A 25,683-nucleotide genomic window follows, 5' to 3' on the forward strand; every position below is an offset into this window, starting at 1 on the left:
TCTAGTAGTGGGCAGTGCATTTTGGACTATGGGCCCCATAATAGCATAAATTAAATAATAAAAATATTCAAAGTGGAAAATAATAATAAGAATAAATAATGAAATAAATACTAATATTAATAAATAATAAAAATATTCAAAGTGGAAAATAATAAGAATAAATAATAAAATAAATACTAATAATATTAATAAATAATAAAATCAAATAATAAAAGTATTTAAAGTGAAAAAAAAAAAAAAAAGGAAGACTCTGACTAATAACCCATCATTGTTTTGCAGTCTGCGGCCCCGGCATCGACATCCGCAACGACGTCAGCGAGTTCAAGAGCCTGGAGAACTGCACGGTGGTGGAGGGCTTCCTGCAGATCCTCCTCATCAAGATCAACAACAGCAAGACCAAGAACCAGGAGGTGTTCCGCTCCCTCAGTTTCCCCAAGCTGACCGTCATCACCGACTACCTGCTGCTGTTCCGTGTACCGGGTCTTGACAGTTTGAGCACGCTTTTCCCCAACCTGAGCGTCATCCGCGGACGCATCCTCTTCTATAACTATGCCCTGGTGATCTACGATATGACCAACCTGAAGGACATCGGCTTATACAACCTGAGGAACGTCACCCGAGGGGCCATCCGGATCGAGAAGAACCCCGAGCTGTGCTATTTGGACTCGGTGGACTGGTCGCTCATCATGGACGCTGAGTTCAACAACATCGTGAGCGGGAATAAAAAGGCCAAGGAGTGTGACAACGTCTGCCCGGGCATCATGGAGGACAACCCGTTGTGTCAGCAGACCACCATCAATAACAAACAGGAGTACCGATGCTGGACGTCCAACAAATGCCAGAAAGGTAAGCGCTGGTTTTTGTTCTTAGGATGGCAGCAAAGAGCGACGGACAAATCCCTCGTGTTTTCCCTTCATTTCCGTCCTCACCTCGCCAGTGCAAACATCTGCACTCTGTCTATTGAAGGCACTCCCGGTTCCTTTGGATCCAGCTATTTATGGAGTGCAGCAGTATGGAGCCGCAGGTATTAGTGAGGCCTGGCTGCTCTGCCAAGAAACCAGCTAGTTTACCTGTCTGGACCTTGTCGGTTAAATATTTGCCTTCGGGATGGGATATTTTTTTTTTTTTCTTCCTTTTTACCATTTATGAAAGGAAGCATATTGAAGTATCCCGAGGAGGGTCATCCCTGTTTTAACTCTGGTCGGGTCATGTGTTCAGGGGATGGTCACATGACTTGAAGAAGAACTTACGGTTTGCTCTTCACAAATTTACATACTTCTTTTTTTTTTTTTTTTACTGTATTTTGTGCTCTTTTTGTGACACCAAAGCTTGGAAAGTAGGAATTGGTGTCAAGGAAGTTTGCTGGAGTCAAGGAGGAGCAAAATTTAGTCTGGGTCGTGAGCAGATATGAAGAGTCACACTATTGGGAATAACACATTTATCATTTCAGATGGTGTGGAATGTATCAGAAAAAAATCGGCCAATGCCACATTCCCAAGCTCTTTTGTAGCCGGTGTCAAACTTTTGGAAGATTTGATTGGTTGATGCCGTAGCGGACTTTTTCTCAGCATATTGTGTTTCTCTTTCTTGACTTGCTTCCATTGGCCACCCATGCACTGTTGCAACATTGTTTTCCAGAGGTCAGGGTCAGGGATGATTATTCAAGCATACCGGAGGAGGTCGTGCACTTTTTTTGTTGCACCATAAAAAAGGCCATTAATTGTTTTTTTTGTCAGGGTTTCTTCGGTCTACTTTCAAAAGGCTTCGTTGTCTTTGGATTCATTCTAAAGATTCCCCAGAATCTCTATTCTATCGATCCATAAAACATCGGCGTTGGTATTAAAAGATTTACCTTGCTTGAGGTTTCCTCTCGCTACAAACCGCTAGCACGCTTGCTATCCAGTTAATGTGACCGTCGCTTTCTTCCGAGCGTGAAGTAGTTCTCTGCTGTTTTCGAGTCACGCAGGAGGATGTTTTGAAGCAGTTCTCAGAGGCCGGGGTCGAGGTCAGGCTAAACACATTCATCTAGAGAGGCCCTTGAAGTCTTAAGGCTACAGATAAAGATTTGAGGGAGGCAACATTGTATTTGTTTTTATTAAAGGGATTTTTATTGTTAGAATTTATTGTTCAAGTTACTGTAAAAATAGTTAAAGCATATTTTATTCACATGACAAATTTAGCAAAGATATGATTTGCTTTCACGGGCTGCTTAGAATTATTTGACGGGCCAGATTTGGTACAACTAAGGATTATTTTAGTTTGTAAAAAAAAATCAAATGAACACCTTTTAAAGTGAATTCCCTGTCATAGATTAAAGGTGGAAAAAGAGTTGAAGATTCCTTGGAGCAGTTACTTGAAAGACTTAATATTACGGCCTTCTCCTTCCTGCACACACACACACATTGACATAATTGCCTTATTTTTCTCCGGTGCAGATGTTCCTTCAAGGGCATGTGGCGGTTTTCCTCGTCAATACGGCCCAGCCTCCTCTTTAATTACACTCCATGAGGCGAGGAAGCCTGTTGTCTGCCGAAAGCACACCGTCGTAGCCTCCGGGCCTTCCGCCCCTCGTTCACGGGATGGGGCAGGGTCTGCTTGCCACATGTTTGTCCACCCACGAAAAAAGCACGACACTTTGCTGAATGGTGATGGACAAAATAAGGTGAAAAGTTTGTCTCATCATAGTGAAGCAGTTTTGAAAAAACTCACAAAACAAAAAAAACTGTCAAAAAAATATCATAAGTGCAGATTTGAATAACATTCATTAAAAACTTCAAAAACTAAAAAAGGAGTAACTTAAAAACCCAAAGTTAGACAGGTTAAAATATGATGAGTTCAAAACAACAAAAAACAAGTAAAACAGGTAAAATAAAACTACTTAAATTAAATTAATTAAATTAATTAAATTAATTAAATTAATTAAATTAATAATTTTTCTGCAGTAAAAATAAAATAAAGTTAAAATATGATGACTTCAAAACAACAAAAACAAGTAAAACAGGTAAAATAAAACTACTTAAATTAAATTAATTAAATTAAGTAAATTAATTTAATTAATTTAATTAATTTAATTAATTTAATTAATAATTTTGCTGCAGTAAAAATAATAAATTGCTTTGAGCTTCCAGCTGGCCATTTGACAAAATTTCCTTCCAATATTTCTTTTATTTGACTTTTTAATGGAAGTGGCTGGAAGGAGGAAAAAAAATAGCCTTTGAGTAAACCATCCTTGTATCTACACTCGTCCTTGTCAGTCTCTCCTCTGCTGCTTCCTGATCTACCCCCCCTCTCCTCCACGCCGCTTATCAGGAGCTGTTAACATCTCCGCCTGTCAGATAGCGCCTTTCCGAGCCCTCCTCTCATCACTGCGGCGCCGGCCAACTGGCTTGTTTGCTCAGGTCTTGGATCCTCTGACATTACATGCTGTTTGCTTTGAGTTTGGAGTAGAGGGGGGATACCATGAAGGCTGGCGTTAAGGGGGATCCCCTGACTAAAAAGAATCTGGCCCGCTTCAAATAGCCCCCCTCAGGTCCTGTGTGTGCCTCAGACGGGCCCGGTAAAGATACATTGCCGGGAGGTCATTCACGATTAGACAAGCCCGCCTCTCTGTCTGCAAAACCTCTTCACATGCTTTAGGACCCAATTGAAATTTGACAAGTCCACTTCAGGAAACATTCTTGAAGCTCAAGTCCAGAATATTTTTTCCGAAGGTTGCGTGTTGAAATTTCAGTCATGTACCGTATATGCGCTAATAAAAAACTAAAATAGTTTAAAGTAGATGCTTTAGGCCCCTAATTTCCTTAATAGTGACAATCAAAATATGTTCCCCCTTCTGTGAATATTCTGAATTCCTGTTTAAGGTATCAATGTCCTTGTTCTGAGTATTGATCCCCCCTCCCTGTCACTAGGGGGCGCAGTGGTGCCAGTGACTCATGATAAAATGAATGAGAAATTAATTTATTTTCTTCAATAAATTGAAGATATATGCACATTTTTGCTTTGTTGATTATATAGATGTGTAAAACAGTACGATATTTTCCAGTACTGTACTTAGCGAATTGTATTCGTACATTTCGAAGTAGGTATCATATCTTCGGGTTCACAGAAATACCTGGCCCTATTAAGGAACATTGGGATAGCTTCGGAAAAAATAAAAAAATAAAAATGCAGTCTGGTAAGAAAATGGAATATTTTTACCCAGGGAGATATTTAGTGTTTGGCCTTTTGTGTGTCTGTGTGTCCTTGTGTTGAAGCGCGATGACCTAAAATCAGTTTATAGTTCTTTCGTTTTATTTTACAAGAGTGTCATGTTTTACGTGTTAAGAAGACCCACATTTTACCAGCTAATATTTTATATTTACAAAGATGTTCATTTTTTTAGTTGACTAAATTGAGTAATTCAATTAGAAAAAAAGTTACTGGAAAATGCACCAAGAGTAGCCAAGGAGAATACTTGTTGATGGATTTATGAGATTTCCACTTGATTTATTCTTCCCGTTGTGAGACGGCGCTCCCTTCATGCCTGTTATAAAGATTTAGTGATATTTGAGGTGTTGGGATTTTTATGTGTTTACGCATTGATGGGAAGAAATGTTCAAGTAAGATTCCCGCTCGCTGAGTCGTTTGGGAATACAAACCTTGGGCTTTAAATCCGGCCAGCTATTTGACATTTGGTTTTGATATACTGCTGATGATGATGATATTATCATTTGTAGTAATCATGACCAGATCGTATCCAATCATGTCCAAGTAATTCGCAATTTAGCGTTACGTTGCCACCGGAAGACTCGAAATAGACGGAATGTCTTGCCGGGCAGAGCAGAAATGCTATTCTGCAGAAAACATCTGAAAGTTCCGACTTGGGAAAAGTGCAATTGAACATCTGATTGCCCACACGTTTGCACTCGCTCGACTCCGTTTAGTCGGCAGCGTGGGCGGCCGGCCAGCGTTAATGCCAAAGATCTTCGGTTCCATCCGTCATCCACGCCTGCCACCTGACAGACATCTGACTAATCTGATCCATCATGTTCTCAGAGCGAGGTCTCCTCTTGAGACGGCGAATCAAGTGCTTTTATTTTGATCCCCTACACAATTGAATCATGAAAGTAACTTATATAACGTCTGATGCACATGTCCTAATTTTCAACCGGCTGGGTTTGTTTGTGATGCTTTCTGACTCTCCACAGTAGAGTCTTGACTCTTTTATGATTCAAGACACCTAATAATTGACGTTTTGATCCGATGGGGGGGTCTCATATAATAATCTTTGTAGCCTTCCAAGCTGTCTTTGGTTTCTCTGTCCTATTTACAGTCTGGCAACCAAAAAGAACCTGTAAAGAATCTGGGTGCAAATGAGAGGACAGTCCAGGAATCATTAGCAATTAGTGGCCACACACCAAGCGAGTCAACCAAGTTCCATCGGCGTATCTCCAGCCACATCAAAATCCATGTTAGTTACCAGAGGTGTCCACAGTTGTTTGGACCAAAACACAATTTGAGTTGTTTTTGACTCACATTTGAATTTGCTAGCATGCTAGCAAAGCATTCGCCACGACACAGTGTGTCGAAATATGAACAACTGGCCTTTTCATTCAGGGATGACTGCTGCTTTTTAAATCCTATAAATAAGTTCTGTCAAAAGTACTCCTGCTTGATTGATTGTTTTGTTTTTTTAAATCTCTTAACTTGAAAATACTTTTTAAGAGACTCTCACACAACACGACTGTTTGTCTGAGCCCTCAAAATTGTTGCCTACTGGAGGCATCCGCAAGCCGCGCTGAGGCCGTGACTCATCCTTCTGCTTTCACCACTCATTCATAAATCTGCTTGAATCACATAACTTCATCTCCTGGAGCTGTGGGGGCCATGGCGATAGTTCTCAGACCTTCTTTAAAAGGCAGGAAGCAATGAGGCTTGGTGGTGGTGGCCACCCTCATCCCTTCATATAATAAATGCTATAGCGCGGTAAGCTAGCTAGCGATTTAACGTTTAGCATCAGCAGTCAATGCCATCGACTGTTTTCGTATTGGATGTCACTACCACATGAAATATTAATCAATGAAATATAAAATGTCGAGTGTTGTGCTGTTTACAGGCAACGCTAAAGAATTTGAACTTTGGCCCTGCCTGGGATAAGCTCTATTAAAAGTAGATTAACACTATTGAAAGTGGATTTACACAAGTTTAGTAGATGATGTTTATCCAATATTTAATATCTAACTCAATAGTCAAGCCTCCATGTGCCATTTTTCCATCATTCCTTCTCGAATTGCGTTTGGGCATGAGGCTTACGTGCTTCCAAGTCGGAAGACAATCCATAAAATAGTCCTTTGTCTAATGCCTGTTCAAAATGACCTTCACCTCCCACTTCCTGTTTCTTTTTAGCCTTCTCAGGAGGGATCCCTGAGGGGGGTCCGGTGGAGTTGTCAGCGCGCTGGCTAATGGGCACAGGTGGCGGCCTCCCCGGCCGGCTCTTTTGGCACAAGCATCAGCTTCTTGGCTAGACGCCTCAGTAAGCCAGTGGAAAACAAACACAACACAGATCACCAGTTGTTCCTTTGTGGGACTTGAGCCGGGGTGGGGGTTGTCAGCTTTCAACTTTGAAACGTGTGAAGTACTGCTGATGAGCCAGCTATTGTTTTTTTCCGTTGGTGCTATGAGTCACAGTTATGACATTCCGCCCGTTCTTTCCCGGGTCCAAATAAGGGATGAGAGGTTGCGGTGACATTCGCACGGTGGGAACTTTAGCAGCTGTACCGCACCATGCCGCAGCCTGACAGCGCCTCGTTACTGTGGCGGATAAATATAGAGGTCTCTGGAGGTACTAGCGTCCCTTCCTATTGGAGCTCCAACTCCGCTCGCAGAAAAGGGAAAGGCTGCGTCACCTGGGAGCCGCTGCCATCCTCATTCATCCTTCCGAAATTGGCTTTTCGCAGGATGTTGATGATTAGTAGACCTCCTTGGTAGTGAATTGCAAAAACACAGAGGTCCACTGTATAAAATTAAACCATGTTGAAAGACAGAATATTATATAAAAATGTCAAAGAAATGATTGTCACAATGGATGGTTAGCATGTTGACCGACAGTGAATTGGTGTTAGCATGTATCCTGAAAACAAAATGGCTGCCTTGTGATTATGTATCCATCAATTTCACAACTAGAAGTGACCGACAGCCTGAACTTGTTGCCAGCCGTTCGTAGGATACAAGAAAAAATCGACTAGCTTAATGCTGACATACAATACAAGCTAACTTAGCTTAGCATAGATATGTGCTACGTCAACAGATCTTATTCTCTCTCCGCCTTTTATACTGGACCAAACCATTCCACCTGGATGGAACGTGTATACTTAAGTTCAGGCGAGTTTGCGCTTGCCTCGGTCGCCTCCTTCCCGCGGTTTCGGCCGCCTGACACGACGTGAGTGATGTCGGACAGGCCCACGCCCTGCACGCAAACACCGCCATTGTCATTCCGCTTTTTACGACCTGATGGTGTGTAAGCAGCTGAATTAAGGCAGGAATGTTGACAAAAGCTTAAAGGGTTGGTTTGTTTTTTTTCACAGCAGAGTAAGTTTCATCAAGCCTGATATTGCCTGAACTACTTTTCTGGCTATAACCCAGCAAGTCGGATTTATTGTTCTCGTTGTGTTTACGCTGTAAAGGGTGACTCGGTTCTTCCGGACGAGGCATGCGCTTGCTTGTGTAAAGCGTGTTGTTTTTGCATTCCACCTGGCTCCCTGTGTAATACATGCTATTATGTTGCTCCTTTTTTTTCCTCCTGTGTGTGGGATCATGGTGTTGATGCTTCTGTTAAGGAAAGTCCCTGGAATTTTCTCCAACTTCTGTTTTAAGACCCAGATGAGCCTTTAGGTGTTTTTGTTTGTCTCCAGAAACGACCTTTTACGGATTGTTACATGGTGTACATGTTAACACAATTTGTTCAAAAGGTACTATTTGGTGAAATTATTATTTTAATTTGAGAAGCAGAATTTGGACTAAGAGTCATATTGTGAGCCTCTCGATTTGCGCCTTTGGTTGTACGTATGTCTGGCACGTAAAAGAAGAGCTATTAAGCATGCTGGATTCCAGGACTGCTCCCAGGAGAGCCGGTGTAATTGGCATTGCGTGCGTCTGCAGTCCTCATGGACGTCATAAAAAGCAAGGCAGCTGCCCCCTCGGCCCGGTGAGGGGCTCAGAAAGCATACGGTGTGGCAGACCTGGAATGCTTTTAAAGTTTTTTACACCTCGTGTTTCTCCGGCCACTGGTTTAATGAAAAAAAGTGGTGAGCGTCAGTTCCCAGACATCTTGGCCTCAGTGGAGGAAGTGATTCAGGGTGAGATTTTCTCTTGAAGTCGAGGCTTAGCAATTGCTTTTAGGGTTATGTTACGATTGTGATACTGATGGATGGATGGATGGATGGATGGATGGATGGATGGATGGATGGATGGATGGATGGATGGATGGGTGGTTCGATAGGTGGTTCGATAGGTGGTTCAATAGATAGATAGATAGATAGATAGATAGATAGATAGATAGATAGATAGATAGATAGATAGATAGATAGGTGGCTACATAGATAGGTAGGTAGGTGGCTAGCTAGATAGGTAGGTGGCTAGCTAGACAGATGGCTAGCTAGATGGATAGATGGCTAGCTAGGCGGATAAATAGATCGACAAGGGTGCCCCACATGTAATTATCAGCTCAGGTCCCGACACGTAAACACACCCCCACGCTGTCTGGAGGCACTCATGGTTGTTGCCGTGGAGACAGACACTTCCACATTTGGCCCATAAGCCTGCTCGGAAGTTCCGTTTGCCCCCGCGGGTGTCACAAAGGGGAGTAGGCGCGTCGCCATGTGTTTCATTGATTGTGTTGATTTATGGAGGGTGTAGTCTATGACTACTGTCGGAAATGGAGGTGGGAGGTGAGGTGGGGGCATAGGGTTACACTTGTCCGAGTCAAAACGAGTCGAGATGAAACACGTCTGCCACTGACTCATAATGCTTCAAGCTTACATGAAAAAAACTTTGTCTATTGAAAAGAAATAGCAGGTATCATTTTTTGGAGATGCACTTGTGCTGCTATTGAATTGGACAGGTGTCCCTAATATTGTGGACGTAAAGCAAGCTATCTGTAATGCATCTGTGTTTGTCAGTCTTTCATTTTCCGTTTGGTCAGGCCGCAGAAACGCCCGTTGCTGGAATGCTAAGCGGTCGGAATGGTGTAAATTCTTCGCCTGTGACTGGCCCACATTGGGGTTATCAAGCTGTATAGATTGAAACGGGGATATTGGCAACGGGTCCCTGCGGGAGACTTGGCGGCGGTGGCGACGGCGGCGTGCTCTTTTTATGACTCAACGGAGGAGGTCCCGCGCTGTCTGACTTTTGTGGTGGCGAAGGCTGCGCCTGTGTGTGCTCAGACATGCCAGGATGGATGACGAGGAGTTTAAAAGGGACTGCAAAGCAGGGGGGGGGGTCTTTGGGGGTCTGTCGCCTGCTCTTTGCCTCCTCTTGGGAAGTGAATTGGATGGGGTGAAGAAAAATACACTGCGCACCTCGACAATGGAGCCCTTTGTCTTGGGCCGGCATTGCCGGCGTAAAGCCTGCTGGAAATAGTTTCCAGTTTATTAAAACACTTCCAGACTGCAGTGTGTTTTCCACTTAATCGCTTGGGATCCAACTGTGTCGTGTGCATCGGCAAAGGGAGATTTCCATCACGGACGTTACAGTCAATCGGAATCAGTTTTGTTTTACCTATTTTCACTTCTGGGTGCTAATTTTTTTTCTTTTTCTGGCTATTTGTTATTTTCATGGTGAGGAAGAAGATTGTTTACCGTATTTTCCGGACTATAAGGCGCACCTAAAAACTTAAAAGTTTCTCAAAAGCCGACAGTGCGCCTTATAGTCCGGTGCGTCTTATATATGGACCTAATTCCTAAATTTAAACTGGCCCGAAGCATTGTGTCATTAAATCAATCATAAGTGGTCCGCTGAAGACTTATTTTGTGATTATAAAGTAATTTGTTGCGTCTGAAGTTGAAATAAAAAAGATAAAATGGCGAATGATTTGGATTAAAAATCGGACATGATGCATTACTGGTGCGTCTTATAGTCCAGTGCGCCTTATATAAGGACAAAGTTTTAAAATGGGCCATTCATTGAAGGTGCGCCTTATAGTCCGGAAAATACGGTAATTCCAATGATGATTGCGAGGGTACCAACCAAATAAACCAACCAACTAACAGCTGTTAGAAAACAACAACAATTCAAATTTTGTAGCCGACGCAGGTGACATCAGCAAATAGTTGACATTGACTCCATTTTTTTCATTTTTTTATTAATATCAACTCTGTAACTCCCCCAATACAAACATCTTTAAATGGTCTTTTTGGTGTTTTATTAGACTGCCAGTAAAATCATACTTCTGTATTGACATTGGACACCTAACGTTCCATATCACGCTCTTTAAAAACACCAAAGCCAAGATCGCAGCTCATTATTCCCTCAACTGACCGTAAAACTGCCATTTACATTGGCAGAGCCATTAGCTATCTGCTGTACCATATTGACACTTTGGCGTTGAGTTTAATACGTGGAAGTTATTATTTCTGCCGTCACCTCTGAATCGATGGCCGGGATGTAATGGCTCCGTCTTATTGGATGTATCGCTTTTCATTGCACGTGGTGGCGGCCTTTACTGTGTGTTAACTACTCTTCTCATTTCTTTTTGCCTTTGTGCCCGAGACCTCAGGCGAAAGGATTGTAAATCTACTAATTGACTCTTTAAAGCGTCTCAGGGGAAGAAAAAAAAAAAGTCTCGACTGGAAGTAAACAAGACATGAGGATGTTATTTAGGTAAATGGATACTGTGTTTTCACTTTGACATTAAACAGTAGTTGCATAACTCATTTCAAATTTGTGTTGAGGCAAAAGACATGCCACATTAAACGTCAGTTTGAATTTAAAAAAACAACAAACAGTTTTGTATTGTATGTAGATTTCGGTGAGATTATTCACGACCGCAAATTTTGTCAGTAAAAATCGCTCCACTCATTTTGTTACCTAGATAATTGGTCAGCCAAAAAATATTTGAGGGGAGACATCAAGAAAAACAAATCACTGCGGCTTAATTTCCTAGCAGCGATAACTCAAATTTTCCGCGTCTGAATCTGAGCGTTCAGACTGTGATACTCCAATTTTTTTTTTTAGCTAAACTGATGATAGGGACATAAGGAAGAAAAAGGGAGGCCACTGTTCCAAAGTGGAGATTGCAATTTTTTTTTTTTCTTTTCACGGGGTTAGCCAAGTTCATTGCTGCCCCTCTTGGCAATGTTACATTCTAAAGATTCTTGCGTCTGCAAGGAAGAGGAGGAAATGCAGCAGTAATGAGAAAAAGCGTGAAGACAATGGAGAGATTATATGCTCAGATGAGCCACTGTCTTCCATACTGTCACGGTTTTATTGTTATTCACTTACTGACATGTCTGCCTGTTGTTCTGATTACATGTGCGACATGCAGACAGTGTTTTGCGTTCCGGGTTTTGTTTGGCACAGCGTGTGTGAATGGAGGGGAAGGAGATGAGGGGGTGTGTGTTGAGGCTCCCTTCACTGTCTGACCCACGCTGGGAGGATTTCTTGGAAGAAGGCCCTTTGTTTCCCCATCACTCGCTCAAGAGCAAGTGCTGTCTTTTCTTTGCCTGTCTAGTTCTCAACCTCCTGGAGGACCGTCGTATCTGAGTCTGGAGGAACCTTTGTCCTGTTTCCGCAAAATAACAATGCAAGTCGGCGCCGATGTTTCAATAGAATTTCACCAGGGAATTTATGTAATATCGCAGCCGTGTTGAAAAAGAAATCTTTTATTCATCCTGACACGCTTGTTTGACTAGGAAGAAGGAATTTATTCAATAGAGAGACGCTTTTGTGAGAAAAGGATTTGTCTTCCACTCCAAATAAAGTCACACACCTGTTACATACCTGTGTACATCAAGTGTGCATTCAGGTATGGAAAATAAGGTTACCGTATTTTCCGCACTATAAGGCGCACCTAAAAACCTCCAATTTTCTCAAAAGCCGACAGTGCGCCTTATAATCCGGTGCGCCTTATATACGGACCAATATGGATTCGTGGATGAGGACTAATTTATTAAAATAAGTTTATTTTGTGTGTTGTGTGGTATTAACATTTGAGCAACGTTGAGTTATTGGTATATTGTTATTGTTTTCACTATTTCGAGTGTTACTATATTGCGATTGCATTAACGTTTGAGCAACGTTGAGTTATTTATTCTATAACTTATAACTTTATTCTTATAATCCGGTGCCCCTTATAGTGCGGAAAATACGGTGCATGAGTCGTATTCAGATTATCTGCGACATATTATCTGTTGCTTGTGTCATCATTCTTACAGTGAAAGCTATGCATAACAATCACATAGCATAGCATAGCATAGCATAGCATAGCATAGCATAGCATAGCATAGCATAGCATAGCATAGCAATCACGTGTCTCATCAAAATAATCACTCACATTTGAAGCTCTGTGTGGCATCACAAATTGTCTTAGTTAAAGCAAAATATTACATAATGACACACTTTTGGAGTTAAAAAAAAAAATCCCAACGCGCTAGCTTGCGCTTTAAGGCTGGGCACTGCGAACCAAGCCGTAATAACCCTTTGGTTTCTCATTTCATCTCCAACGTCATATTCCTGTGTAGGCATGTCTTTTTAAAGCCTACCACAGGCATTTGCCTGGGAACCGACTCAAATGAATCTACGATGTTGTGAGAGCTGCTCAAACGTCACTTTGCACTTCGCTTGGCCTCAATCTCAACGACCCCCGAGTAATCAGCCTATATATAGAAATCCACACTCCGGTATTTTCTTGGGAGCTTACCGTGATTAACAAATGTCAAAATCAGTGTTAGTAATAGGCTTTGGTTTTTTTTTTTGTTACAAAGCAGCCTCCAATTTACCAACCCGAAGTTAGCTAAAAAACATTAGCAAACATGCTAACGATTACTCTGTAGGACGCAGTACGTACTCTTGTTGCTCTTGGTTGGATCATCTACGCACTTCCCTACCCTCAGAGATATTCGATACGTTCTTTGGATGGCCCGCCATGATGGCATCTACTATTAATCTTATCGTCATGTCCGCTTGCCTGCATCCCCACAAAAACACATCACCAGCTTTCTTGTGCAAATCCAAAAACTTCAAAGTGTTTGACTCAGGATCGTCTTAACAATTCTGGAAGTGGGGTCTAATTGCAGGCAGGTCCGAACTAATTGGCTTTGTTGAATTCCGCAGATTTCCACAAATATTTAGACTGGTGAAGACTTTCAAGTCCCCGCAGAGTTGACGGGAAGCTTTCTGGCTCTTGTGATCCTAAGATAAAGGAGGGATGGATACCTCGGAATCATTTCCCTTGCTTAAATCTGTAACCGGATTAGCGGTACCTTCCACCGCTAATGCTAATGCTAATGCCTCGCTACAACGACATGGCCGTATTTTTTGGTATATAATTTTCCTCTGGCTACAATTTTTTGTGACCAATGTGTGTGTTTGTTTGTGTGTGTCAGTGGCACCACTTGAGGAGCTTATTTGGGAGGACATCTGGATGTTTACACAAAAACACACGCAGTCCGCTGCTGTGTTTATGTCCAGTATTTGAAAATGTGTCCAGCTCGAGAGCAAAAGAGGCCAGAGAGGAGTGTCTCTTTCGGTAAACTGAGGAAGCAGGCCAGAATCCTTTGGGCCTTCTCTGACAGCTGCAGCAATCCGAGAGGGCCAGCCGAGACTTGCGGTTTCCTAACGCGGGGCCCAGGAGAGAAGAACGTAGGACACCAGACGCGTACATGTGTGAAGACTAAGTGGGGTTAAGAGCCCGTTGTTGCATTACGGGCTTCAATTAGGGTTAGAGGGCAGCCAGAGAGTCGGGGACAACGAAGTCGTTCGAACTCGTAGGCATTGACACGACCCGTTCAGCGTTCCCCTACCACGTACGGGCAGTTCCCTGAACCATCACAGGCAATTAATGTAGTCATTCATCTTGAAGATTTATCTGGTTAGCTCCAGTGGAAACGTAGGCTGGGGGAAGCAGGCCAGATGATGAGGGAGATCTAACAAACTCCATTCCACTGACCTGCTTCTTGCCACTGTGGAAGAAATTGTGCAGCTGAATCTTTATTTTTTTTAAAAACTCAATCTCCCTAGCTGAGACAATCAAGGTTTTTTAGAAATATCCCGTGATTGTCAATAAAAATATCGATGTCTGGAACAAAAGCCTGATCTCAAATCCAAGGTATTAGCCGAGCATGTGTTCTTTGCTGTTGTGATTGGATTTTGGCAGTTGGTAGAGCAGATGGGGAGGAGGGGCGGCGGAAGGTCGGGCAGGGGAGGGAGGGCACACCCATCGTGGTGCTTCTCCGTCAAGTGTTTGGGTGTGCACGAGTGGCTTTTGAGTCTGTCTTCACGCAGACAGACAGCTGGTCCAACAAGCTTAGGAAAGCTGTGGGCATTAACTTAAGCTCATTTAGGCCTTCTTGGTCAACAAGCCCAATTGTTTTCATGCTTTTCTCAATGATAAGTCTCTTGATTCCATGTTGGTTGGAAATCTCCAAGGCCAGACCGGAGAAGTCAGTTAATGTAAAATGTGCAGGTGGACTGGAGATGGTGGAGTTTGTCGTGATTGAGTGTGACAGAGTGTGCTGAGATGGTGTGTTCAAGGGGGAGGGGACTGCAGAGCGCTAGTAGCCCTTGTGCGGATGTGTCACGTAGGCTTGTGGAATGCTGGACCACCATTCATCGGATTTTGCCTCCTACTGGGTGGTCCGGAGAGAGTAGAACCAGGAAAAGTGTTACAAAAGATTTTTTTTTTATTTTTTAAAAGAGTCCGAGTCTGAAATACACTTCTGTTTTCAAACACACCATTCAAAGTGTAACAGTATCTTCACAGAGTTTTGGATTTTTTTTTTTTCTTTCAATCAGAGCAGACAAGCCAGACTAAGCAGACTGTCTTGTCAGTGTGTCGTCCCAGTAGCTCAGTTCATGATGGCTCCTATTCAAGACCTCATGTCCCTCAACCGTGTCTCTGGCTGCACGTGGCTGGCTCAATTAGATCTTGCTATGATTAAAGGGGAGTGTGTACAACGTGTACTTTCTGGGATTATTCCCGCCACCACCACTCGTGTGTGTGGAGGAAGCCTACGTTGAGTCTTGGGATTCAACTGGCTCAAAAAATAATCTCTTAGGATTGATGATGTGTCATTAGGACCTTGAGTGGATCAATTGGCGCCACTTGGGTGTTGGTTGCAGGATCTTGGCCATCCATCATCTTGGGGGTCACATCACATTCAACTGGAGTGGTCAAGCTAGGTCAAGAAGACATGATGAGCTAACCTAGATAGCTTGGAGAAGGTTGATGTCAGATGAATGCCGTTTGATCCGAGAGCCTCCCAAAGAGCATTAGCAGATCCAGTGGAATGTTTAGGTTCAATTGCCTTTCCAGATGGACGATCGTTTGCTCTTGGATCGACGTGGACGTGCCTCGAAGGATTTTTGACGCGTCCATCACACCTTGTCAGTTTTTCATTCCATACGTATGAGGCTACGTTTTCCTTAGCTCAGTTTCTCATTGACATTGGTGACCTGGTCCCGGTCGGAACCCGGGAATCGAAACGGTGACCCTTTGGATGACCTAAGTGTCTTGATCCAGGTTGCCGGTTTCGACTCAAAAGCCGTGCGTTGCCTTAACATCTGGATCCAATAGTAGCGGCTCCCTCCTCCTCGTATAAATAGCCAGGCAGCCGTAACCACACTATGCACAGCCGCTTAGATGCGACTTCATTTGTTCCCCAGACCAGTTTTTTTTTTTTTTTTTAAAACTGCCATCTTGAATACAGCTGGCCTTGTTACCCTTCTGCGTAGATCCTCACATCTCCCGCACGCCACCTTCCAAGCTAGCTGTTCCGAGTTTGCGGTGTGGCTGACGTACGTACGCAGACTGAACGATACCGGAAAGTTTGAGTCGTGCGGCGCAAGATTTGAATCCAGAGAGAGAGGGCATCGGCAACAAAATAGGCGGCCATTTTCAGGGCGCCTATTTGTTGCCGGGCAGATATTCCCAAATGAGACTCAATCGGAAATTCTACCGATTGACACGATATTGGGGGGGTTGCGGAAATTCCACTGGGAAATTTTTCTCGATCACAATGTGTGAGAAAGATTGCAAAGCCTTTGCGAATCTTTCAGTAAGCTTTTTCACCTTATCTAATGCGGATGATCGTTTTCAGGAGTCACCATAACGAACGAGCATAAGATGTTCTCGTTTACCCTCAGTTGACATTTGCTCCAACCAGAGGGAGTGTGTTTTTTCTTTTTGTGAACTCAACATGTACACTCATAAATGCAGACTTAATGGGTGCATCCTTCCGATCCCCCCGGCGTGTCTCTGAAGTACTGTTTAGTGAGTTTGTGTGTGTGTGTGTGTGTGTGTCTGTTTTAAGAGGGTTGTGGGGGCTGCTGCTTGAGTTTTTAATTTGTCTGCTTACAGAGGCAGGGTCGCGAGGGGGACAGATGCATTAGCAAACGTGCACTCAGTCACCTCACAGCAGATACACAAAAACCTCTCTCTCTCTGTCTCTCTGTGTCTCTCTCTCTCTTTCACTCACAAAAACACAACACGCATAGTGACACCTAATATGGCACCCCGTGGCGTTGTCTGAGTGGCTTTGGCTTTCTGCTGTTGTCAGATTGATCAATTTATAGAAGTCACAGCAGGGGTGCAGTCACTTGCGGTGGAAGTTGGACCAAGCTGATGAAAACTGTCCCACAGAATTTGCCATCGAGGCACGATATCATTTCGGACTGGATGAAGTCAAGGAAGAAAATGACAAGGTTGCGTGGAAACTACATTTAATGGTGTTGTTTTGAATGTTTTTATAAAAACATGTAAAAATGTTTGTGGGAGTTAGATGAATGGCAAAACAAAATCTGTGTCATGGAACAAAAACAAGGAGATTGCCTTCCAAAGGATGCAACTTGAGATTGTTGTCCCCCCTTCTTCTCTCTCCTCTTTCTGGCCTCTTGAGGAGGAGTCACCCAGGAGGTTATCAGGTTTGTTTGAAAGTGGGCGGGCGGGGTCTTTTAAGGTGGGAAAGCCACTGGCATATGCGGGCTGGATGGAAAAGGGACACAGACGGAGGGAATGGAAAGGAAGGAGGGAGGGACGGGATAAAACAAACAAGTCCCTCTTGGCCTGTTGCTGCTCCTGACCCCCTCATCCATAAATTCCATGCCAGCAGCTGGAGTGGTTGAAGCAGCCATTTTATGAATGAGGGTGGGAGGCGGAGCCACAACACACTTTTTGTGTGTATGGGTTGCGTTCAAGACACTTTGTTAGATTTAATTTCTAGTTGGTTGCAATTATTTCTCATGAGAATGCGAGGGTGTGTTCTAATCATAAAGTGTTTGGTGAGTGTCTATTTATTTATAGATTCACTATGTATAATGAACGATACAAGTACGAGCCGCCAAGTCGGATTGATCGTTGTAATCTCACCACCGGCGGTTTCGAGTCGCCTGCTGTGAGACGACAACTGAACGTTGTTGTTTGCCCGCGGGCGGTCTTCAGGGAGTTTGTGGCCGGCAAGGTTTTACCGCACGCAACGAAGTGTAGATGGTCTTTTCAGATTTGAATCTGTCTGATGTACGCTGGAATCCCAGTCAGGACTGTTTTGATTTTTTTAATCGTTTTTTTTCCAGTTTCCCTCCTTACTTGTGTGACATTTCTTTATTTTCTATTAAATAAATATTGTAAACATTTTCCGAACAAACTATGAAAGCAGCCGTGTGTGAGAACAATAATGGGAATGTTTTTTTTTTTTTCTTTCTCGTCCTTGCTAAATTATTAACACCCAATACGGCCATGACTGCAATACTTTTCTTGGAAGAGTCAGCCAGCTTACGCGAACAAGGTCAGGGATAGTGCAACCTTGACGTCGTCATGGTGATCCGAGCTCCCCCCCCCTCCCTTCCCCTTTTACTGTACAGCATTATGTAGCAGGTGCTTTTTAGGAAGTGAGTCAGCCGTGTAAGTAATGAGAGCCGACACACGGACAGAACGGCGCTGTCACATGCAGCTGATGCTCAAGGATGTCCTCTGGTGTTTTTATTTTTTTTATTTTACCAGAGATGACAGCAAGTCACACTCGTCCAAGTCACAAGTAAATCAAAATAAGTCACCACTGAATTTCAAGTCATATCATTTGGCCCAGTCACAACGTATTTTAACACGGCCATTTTGTAGTCCGACTTGAGTCAAATCACGTGACTTGACTTCCCCAACCTCGGTTGTTTACAGCTCATTACTGGGCCTGGAGATGATTCAAAAGTCTTGTTGATGCCACATTAGACACACTTGAGGGAAGGGAGTGTGAGTTAGTTCTCAAGGCGACGTGTTTTTATTTCCCGAGGGCACTCAACTTACTAATAACTGCTGTTGTTCAGGTATTTTTTTTTTTTTTACGTACTGCTGCAGGCAAAACTGCCGCCAGGTTTCTGTTGATTTCTTTGTAGTCGTCTGGAGGAGCACTCAAAACAATGGCTCGAGGAAAAAAACAAAAAACAACTTGAGTTGTATTTAATAAGGGATTACACGCTGGAGTTGCATTTCAATAATCAAGTAATCGTTTAGAGACACTTTTTGAAGTCTTCCATGAAAACAAACAGATTATCTTTTGTGTTTAATTAAAACAAAAACATCTTTATTCAGAAAATAATTACTACACGAGTAACGGAGTCAGTTTAAGAAAAAAAGTTTGGTGACATTATAATATTAATCTCTCTTGTGTGCTGTTCAATTGTTATTTACTTGTTTTATCACTAAACAATACCAAATAAACAACAGTAGATGGGGGGGGGGATTGTTTTGTAATAAAAAAATCACGCTAAATAAAATTGCATCTGATTATTCGATTAACTAATGGAATAATCGATAGATAAAAATATCCATACCCATAGAAAAGCATTAAAGCGACTTGTTTTCCGACTTAAATTCTTACTGAACCCCAAAATAATGATGTCAGTCATGATCCAGATTTTATAACGTTAATAAAAAATAAAAAGATCATAATCGCTCTTTGTGGAGGTGAGTCGCATGTTACCACACGATAGCATCAACCCCCTGGACAGACTGTGACCTCACTGGAGTACAGTGCAGCCCTGAAGCACTGAGCTGCAGACAAACACACACTATCACACACACACACACACACACACACACACACACACACACACACACACACACACACACACACACACACACACACACACACACACACACACACACACACACACACACACACAACTCCTCGGTGGGGGTCAGGGGAGCGCGATCGCGCCCCAATCAAACCTCCACAGGAAAAAGTACTTGGAAATGTGGTCGTGGAAAAAAGCCTGGAGTCCAAGTCGGCCCTTTGATGGCTTTTCTTTAGAGTGGAGGATACGCTCGCCTGTTTCCTGTGTTTACGCCGTCTCGCTGTGTGTGTACGTTTATGACTGTGTGTGTGTGTGATTGATGGTTCAGCAATTGAGCAGCATGCTCGCATTCCCACCATCCGCCAGCTCTCCGTCCCCCCGGCGACCTGTTGCCAAGTTTGTTGAATCCAGTGTACTTGTGGAACAATTGGTAAGCCAGTAGGTGTGAGTCCGCACAATGTGTAACTTAACGATAGGAAATATTTAACAACAGGTTAAGATAATATTGTGCTGGAGTTTTCGGTGGGGCAGAGCGTCTGGGAGCCGTTTTTGTTTCGTAATACTGTTTTTTTTTTTTTTTTACTCATGTGGCACCATTATAAGCGATGGATGATGGATGGATGGATGGATGGATGGATGGATGGATGGATGGATGGATGGATGGATGGATGGATGGATGGATGGAGTAGAATAGAATAGAATAGATCTTTATTGTCATTGTCACATGTACAACGAAATTTAAAAGTGCCTACCGATCAGTGCACCTGCAAATAAATAAATAAATAAACGAATAAATAAATAAATAAATAAATAAATAAATAAATAAATAAATTAATTAAAGAAATGGACTCAAAAATGACTATAAAATGACTATAAAATAATAAAATAATAAGATAAATAATATTTTTTTGTGGGGCCTGGAATGGATTAAAGATGTTTCAAATTTTCAATGTTTTATTTTTTTTTTTGACTGGCTTCAACTTTTTCTTGTGCCTCAGTTTGATTTCGGCCGGGAAACACTGACTGTGCTTGTTTTCTTGTTTGAAGACCCAAGTTTTATAGTTAAGATGAGGGGGTGGGGGGTTTCTCAGGCTCATGTTTACGTTCTCCGAGTCTCTGCAGTGCAGCCTGACGCCCTCCTGAGAGTCCCCCCCCCCCCTCCCCTGAGGTGGCCCCCTGTTGGTGCACTAATACTGCAGCAGATCTGCCCGTTGCGTTGCTTGAGGTCCGTAACATTTTCAAAGTAGGAAGAAGAAGAGGAGAGGAGGTGAATTTGCTCACTGTTTTCTAGCTGCGTCTTTATGTCTCTCCTGACTATGTGTGCCATGCTGCTTCACAATGGAGGCCATTGTTTGTTTGGGGGCGTTGCGGGGGTGGCGGGAAACGGGGGGGGGGGGGCATCGGGTATTTTGTTTCATTGCTTTCTGGAAGTCTTGTGTTAGACACGGTGGGGAATTTAGACTTCCTGTTTGATTCTCCACCAGTGTGCCATCTTCTCAAGGCTTCATTTAAGGTGCTTTCACGATAATAGGTTAGCGGTAGGTCATTCGGTACATGACTTGAGCTCCTACTTACAACCGACTTATGATTCTTAAAAGCTCAGTGTTTTGTGTGCATCAGCAGCCCACTGGATTTTTTTTTTTTTTTTTTTATCAGCTTGTCGTGTGATCATCTGAACATTTAACAACACTGAAGCTTTATTTAGTTTGTGGCTTTGACATGATACTGCTTCTATTTAGTCCAGCTATCACTTGGCAGATCTTTGCCTATCATCATTATTATTATTATTAATATTATTATTATTATATTTAATATTATTATTAATATTTATTTATTTATTTATTTATTTATTTATTTATTTATTTATTTATTTTATTATTATTATTATTATTATTATTATTATTATTATTATTATTATTATTATTATTATTATTATTTATCATAGATTTATATTATTATGATATTATATTGAATGTCTAAATGTGTTGCTGCACCGTTTCTGTTCAAATATAGGGCTTCAATAGTGTATGCCGATGCATTGTACTTCCTGTTTACAACTTTTTGCCCGCCACTGGCCATGAGAACGAAGATCATGTGGCTCATTTTGAGTCACGTCAACCCGAAAGTGAAATTGAAAGACCGACTTTATGATCCCGAGTGAGTCATTGCGGACAACTATAGGTGTGAAAGTAAATGTCAACGTTCACAATGGATTACACTCCAGTAACATTAAAGGGGAAAGTGTTACGCAAACACATGCACTCAGCACGCCGCTTCCGTCCCGCCGGAACGAAACAACTCTCTTTTATAGTTTGCTCTTGTTTTTCTTCTCCTCCTACTCGTTGAACAAGGGTGGCCCATGTGAGCCGTTGAGGTCCAGAAGAGGGGGCCAGCCAAATGAAAGAGTGCTTGTGAGCCGTGAGACGGAGAGAAAAAAAAAACCAACACCCAGATCAAGTGGGGGAAAAAGAGAAGAAAGGAAGTGATGGGTGAAAAGCAGGGTTGGAGCCATGATGTCACCGCCGCCCAATCGGAAGTGGCGACCATGGTGCATTTAAGGCCGTCAGCTGTCCGGCTGCATCCACATCAAGCTCTCCCTTCTCCTGCTTTTTTTCTTCGCCAGCATTTTTGACCGCTCGTCCCAAAGACGTCAGTTCATAGCCACGTAGACTTCATTTTGCTCATCTGGCTTCCATCGCTGGGCGTTGATAGCTGCTTCGGCTATGTAAATACCCCGTGTGACATCATCGCCAAAATGTCACACAATGCAAGGCAAGCCACAAATGAAATAAGACACCGTATGCGCCTAATGTCTACTTTTATGCCATTTTCTTCTTCTATCGTCTTATTGTTAACTTTTCCATGCCTAAATTATATTCTATTGTCTCCATGGTTTGTGCTCTGTCTGCACTACGTGACGTAAATTTTTCGAAGTGTTACGCATTGGCCCAAAAATGCAAGTTCACTGATGGCGGCGTAACATTTCGTAAGCTGGACCGCACAGACTTCAACCAGCTGTCATATTTGGCACCGTCATCGTCCAATTACTAATAAGTTACGATCCCCGACGTCATACTCCGTTATGACTTTTTACTGGAATCGAGCCTTCGTGTTGACTAAGCCTTTTTTTTTTTTTTTCTTGGTAAAACTAAACTCCAGGCATGTAAAGAATTAGGAAAAGCAGATTATTGTGCAAGACTGACAGGCGGTTTACAAAGAAATTAGAATGTCCTTGGAGCTTCGAATGTTCATTCCAATGTCAGCGAGACCTACAATGATTGACCACTGGCAGAACAAGGTTGATGTTTTTCTCAAAGAAAGACAAACTGCCGAGGGGTTCCCCCCCTTGTGCTGGATCGATACCTTGTCTTTCTCTCGTTTCCATGTGGGGGCGATGTCTTATCACTCGAAAGGACAAACAATGGCGCTTCGACTTCATCTCATCAAGCACACTTGTCTTGGTTGCTTTATGGATATGGATGGAAGTGGCTCATAGGGATGTGCAGAACTAAGGTGGCAGACTGCGATGAGGGAAGGGCTGAGGCGAGATGCAGGTGCTCCGGAGGGATGTTTTATGGTCGCACTCTGCCTACATGCACCAGCAATCCACCTGCTGTCTCCTGAAAGAAGTACTTAAGATGTGCAGAGACTGCAGTGGATGCCATCAGTGATCTTTTTTTTTTGGGGCAAAATTTTGTTTTTCATAAAACATTTTTACGATAGGACAGATCCACTGTTCCGACCTAAAAACACAAAAATGCCAGTCAAGAATAGCACAAAAGATTAAGTGCAAGATTTTTGTACACAATTTTTTTTTTTTTACAAATATGAACTCACTCCAAATTGTAATATTATTGAGGTATGCTTGTCTAGCATGTCTTTCAGAGTCTGCAAAAATTAATATAATACCCAGTTTAAGTGCAACTAAGACAAATCTGCCATCTAGTGGTGAATTGTGATATTACTCAAATCTAGTGCATCGCCGAATTGATTTTTTTTTTTTTTGCCTGCATTTTTGTCCCTTCTTTGTATTAAATAACATTATTAAATGTGTATTAAATGTTCATCAGCATTTTTTTAGATTTGACCTAATGCACTAATTTAGTCCTCACATTGGTCTACCCAACTTGTGGTGCTCTGGATAGCTTGCTTGTCCACTTACAGGTGCGTCCACAACCAGCCAGGTGGCTGCAATAAAAGATCTGGCCGTTCGCTTACAGTACAACGTACTTGATTGAGAGCTCCATCTTTTCTGATGGTCCTCATGACTGTATAATTAGAGTGTGATTCACCAAAGGCCTTGACACGCTCTAAGTGGTGCAGATAGCAAAGCGGCCAAGCTCCAGTTTTGCACCCCATTCAGCTCCAACCAGGCTCAAGTGCTTGCCAGGAAACACTGTGTATTTAATGAAGCAAATCTGGGAAGTCAGGTATTTTTAGACGCGAGAAGGAAACACCTCCAAATGTGTGGAAAAGAAAACAGTTCACCGTCAAGGTGCTTCGCTCATGCCCGACTGGGATTTAGTGACCTTCTGTCGACAGAAGTAATGGAACACCAGAATAGATTTACAGATTTTTTTTTTAAAGTTGGTAATAAAAACAAGCGCATTTGGATGAAGAAATATTTTTTGATTTGGAATGAAACAAATTTTTATTTAGCTTCAGTCTACAGGAAAATAAATCAGCCACACTGTTCCAATTCTTTGGTAGGGGAAGTTGGTCGACATAAATAACCGGGTCACCAGCAGATGGCGTTCGGATGACACTCGCAAAAGCAATATTAAAGAAGTTGAATTCGAGATGTGCTTGTAAAAGTCATGTTGACTATTTAAAGACGCGAGAGATTCTTCAAACTGAGGGTCGTCCGATGTACGGTGGCCGTTTGCCAGTCTCTCCGTGACTGTATCTGTCGAGGAAACGAGTCGGCACTTCTGGACATTTGTGCCAAGTCAGACCTTCAGGGATTCACAAGTGCAGCGAGAGAGAGACAGAAGATTATTTTTAGAATTTAAATTGAATGCATTGCAAAACTTGCTGGAAGATATATCGTAGTCATGTTTGTCAAAGATGATTTTCAAAAAGAGTTGCGCGACTTTACCGAATACCTGTATCGTGTTAGCGTGTTCAATCAAAAGCAAGCAGCTGCACAGCAGGCCTTGGCCGTAGGGGACTGGTTTGACTAGCATGTGTGTATGTTGTTGTGACTGAAGGGGGGAAATGCCACGCATGCCTGCACACACAGCACCAGCACATCGTTGGGTGAAAAACACATTGCTGGTCTTTATTGGGCAGGCGAGTGGAAGAGACCCCCGGCCGCACTGAGACCAGGCGGGAACACCTCAGGAAATCACATCATGATATGTTACAAAAGTGTTTCGCAACTTTGATTGGGCCATGGCCTAGGTTTGGTGCTCGAAACTTGCGTTCGATCATATATAATTGTTTTTTAGATATTTGTCTGAAAAAAAATTGTGATAACAGGATCAACGATTAATCTCAGATAAATGATTAATCACGATGAATCACAATGAATTGCAATGAATCGCAATGAATCACAAAGAATCACGATGAATCACGATGAATCACGATGAATCACGATGAATCACGAATCACGATGAATCATGATGAATCACAATGAATCACCATGAATCACGATGAATCACAATGAATCACAGATAGACAATTAATCTAAAAATATATAGAATGAATTTAATAACTTATTTTTGGCCAATTTGACAGTAAATTTGTATGTCAAGGTCCTGTTTTAGATCTTGAACTTCTTGAGTATAATTGGATAATTTCCTGCAGCACGTCTTTTGATATCTCAACTCGCACTACACAGCACACGCTGTAGTTGTTGCGATGAGGTGAAAAGATCACTTCAAGATGGCCTCAGACGATCTCGAAACACGAGCCGGGGATGCGCCACTGAACCATCAACTCTGATGTGGTTTCACTTTGGCTTAGAACAGAGGAAACATCCTCTTCCCTGGCTGTCTGCTCTGATGTGGTTTTAAACAAGTGCAACGGGGGCCATCCCAGCCGGGAGGGCTCCCGGGGAGGATTGGGTTGCCGGATAAGGATGTGGCCTGATGAAGAAAAAAAAAGATAGGCCTGCCGCCGCCGTCTGCCACTGGATCCCACTCCCATTTGTCTGCTACCAGTAACTTGAGACCCTCCAGCTCCAGCAAGCGGGAGAGAGACTCAATGTTGTTTTTGTTTTCCTGACTTGATTCCTCCCTCCCAGGTTTTTCTTTACTCTCTCGCTGAAATCTGTGGAAAAGCCGTGCTTAATCGCCATGGTTACACCACCCCGCCCCCCCCCCCCCCATCCTCTCCTGCACTCGCTCTACCCCTACCAGGGTTGTTTACCACGTCTGCGCCAGACTCAATAACATGTCAGTCATTGGGATTAAACCCCGCCCCCGC

General features: G+C 42.8%; 1 protein-coding gene across 1 annotated transcript in view; it reads left to right on the forward strand.

The window, feature by feature from the left end:
• LOC125971071 (insulin-like growth factor 1 receptor) overlaps positions 1-25,683 on the forward strand; it is a 49,092-nt gene that overhangs the window by 5,353 nt on the left and 18,056 nt on the right. The window contains exon 2 of the mRNA XM_049723966.2: positions 280-846. Within this exon, the coding sequence (XP_049579923.1) occupies positions 280-846 (567 nt within the window). The remainder of the gene's footprint in view (positions 1-279; positions 847-25,683) is intronic.

This window comes from Syngnathus scovelli, chromosome 6 (genome assembly GCF_024217435.2).
Source record: "Syngnathus scovelli strain Florida chromosome 6, RoL_Ssco_1.2, whole genome shotgun sequence".
NCBI classification, from domain to species: Eukaryota; Metazoa; Chordata; class Actinopteri; order Syngnathiformes; family Syngnathidae; genus Syngnathus; species Syngnathus scovelli.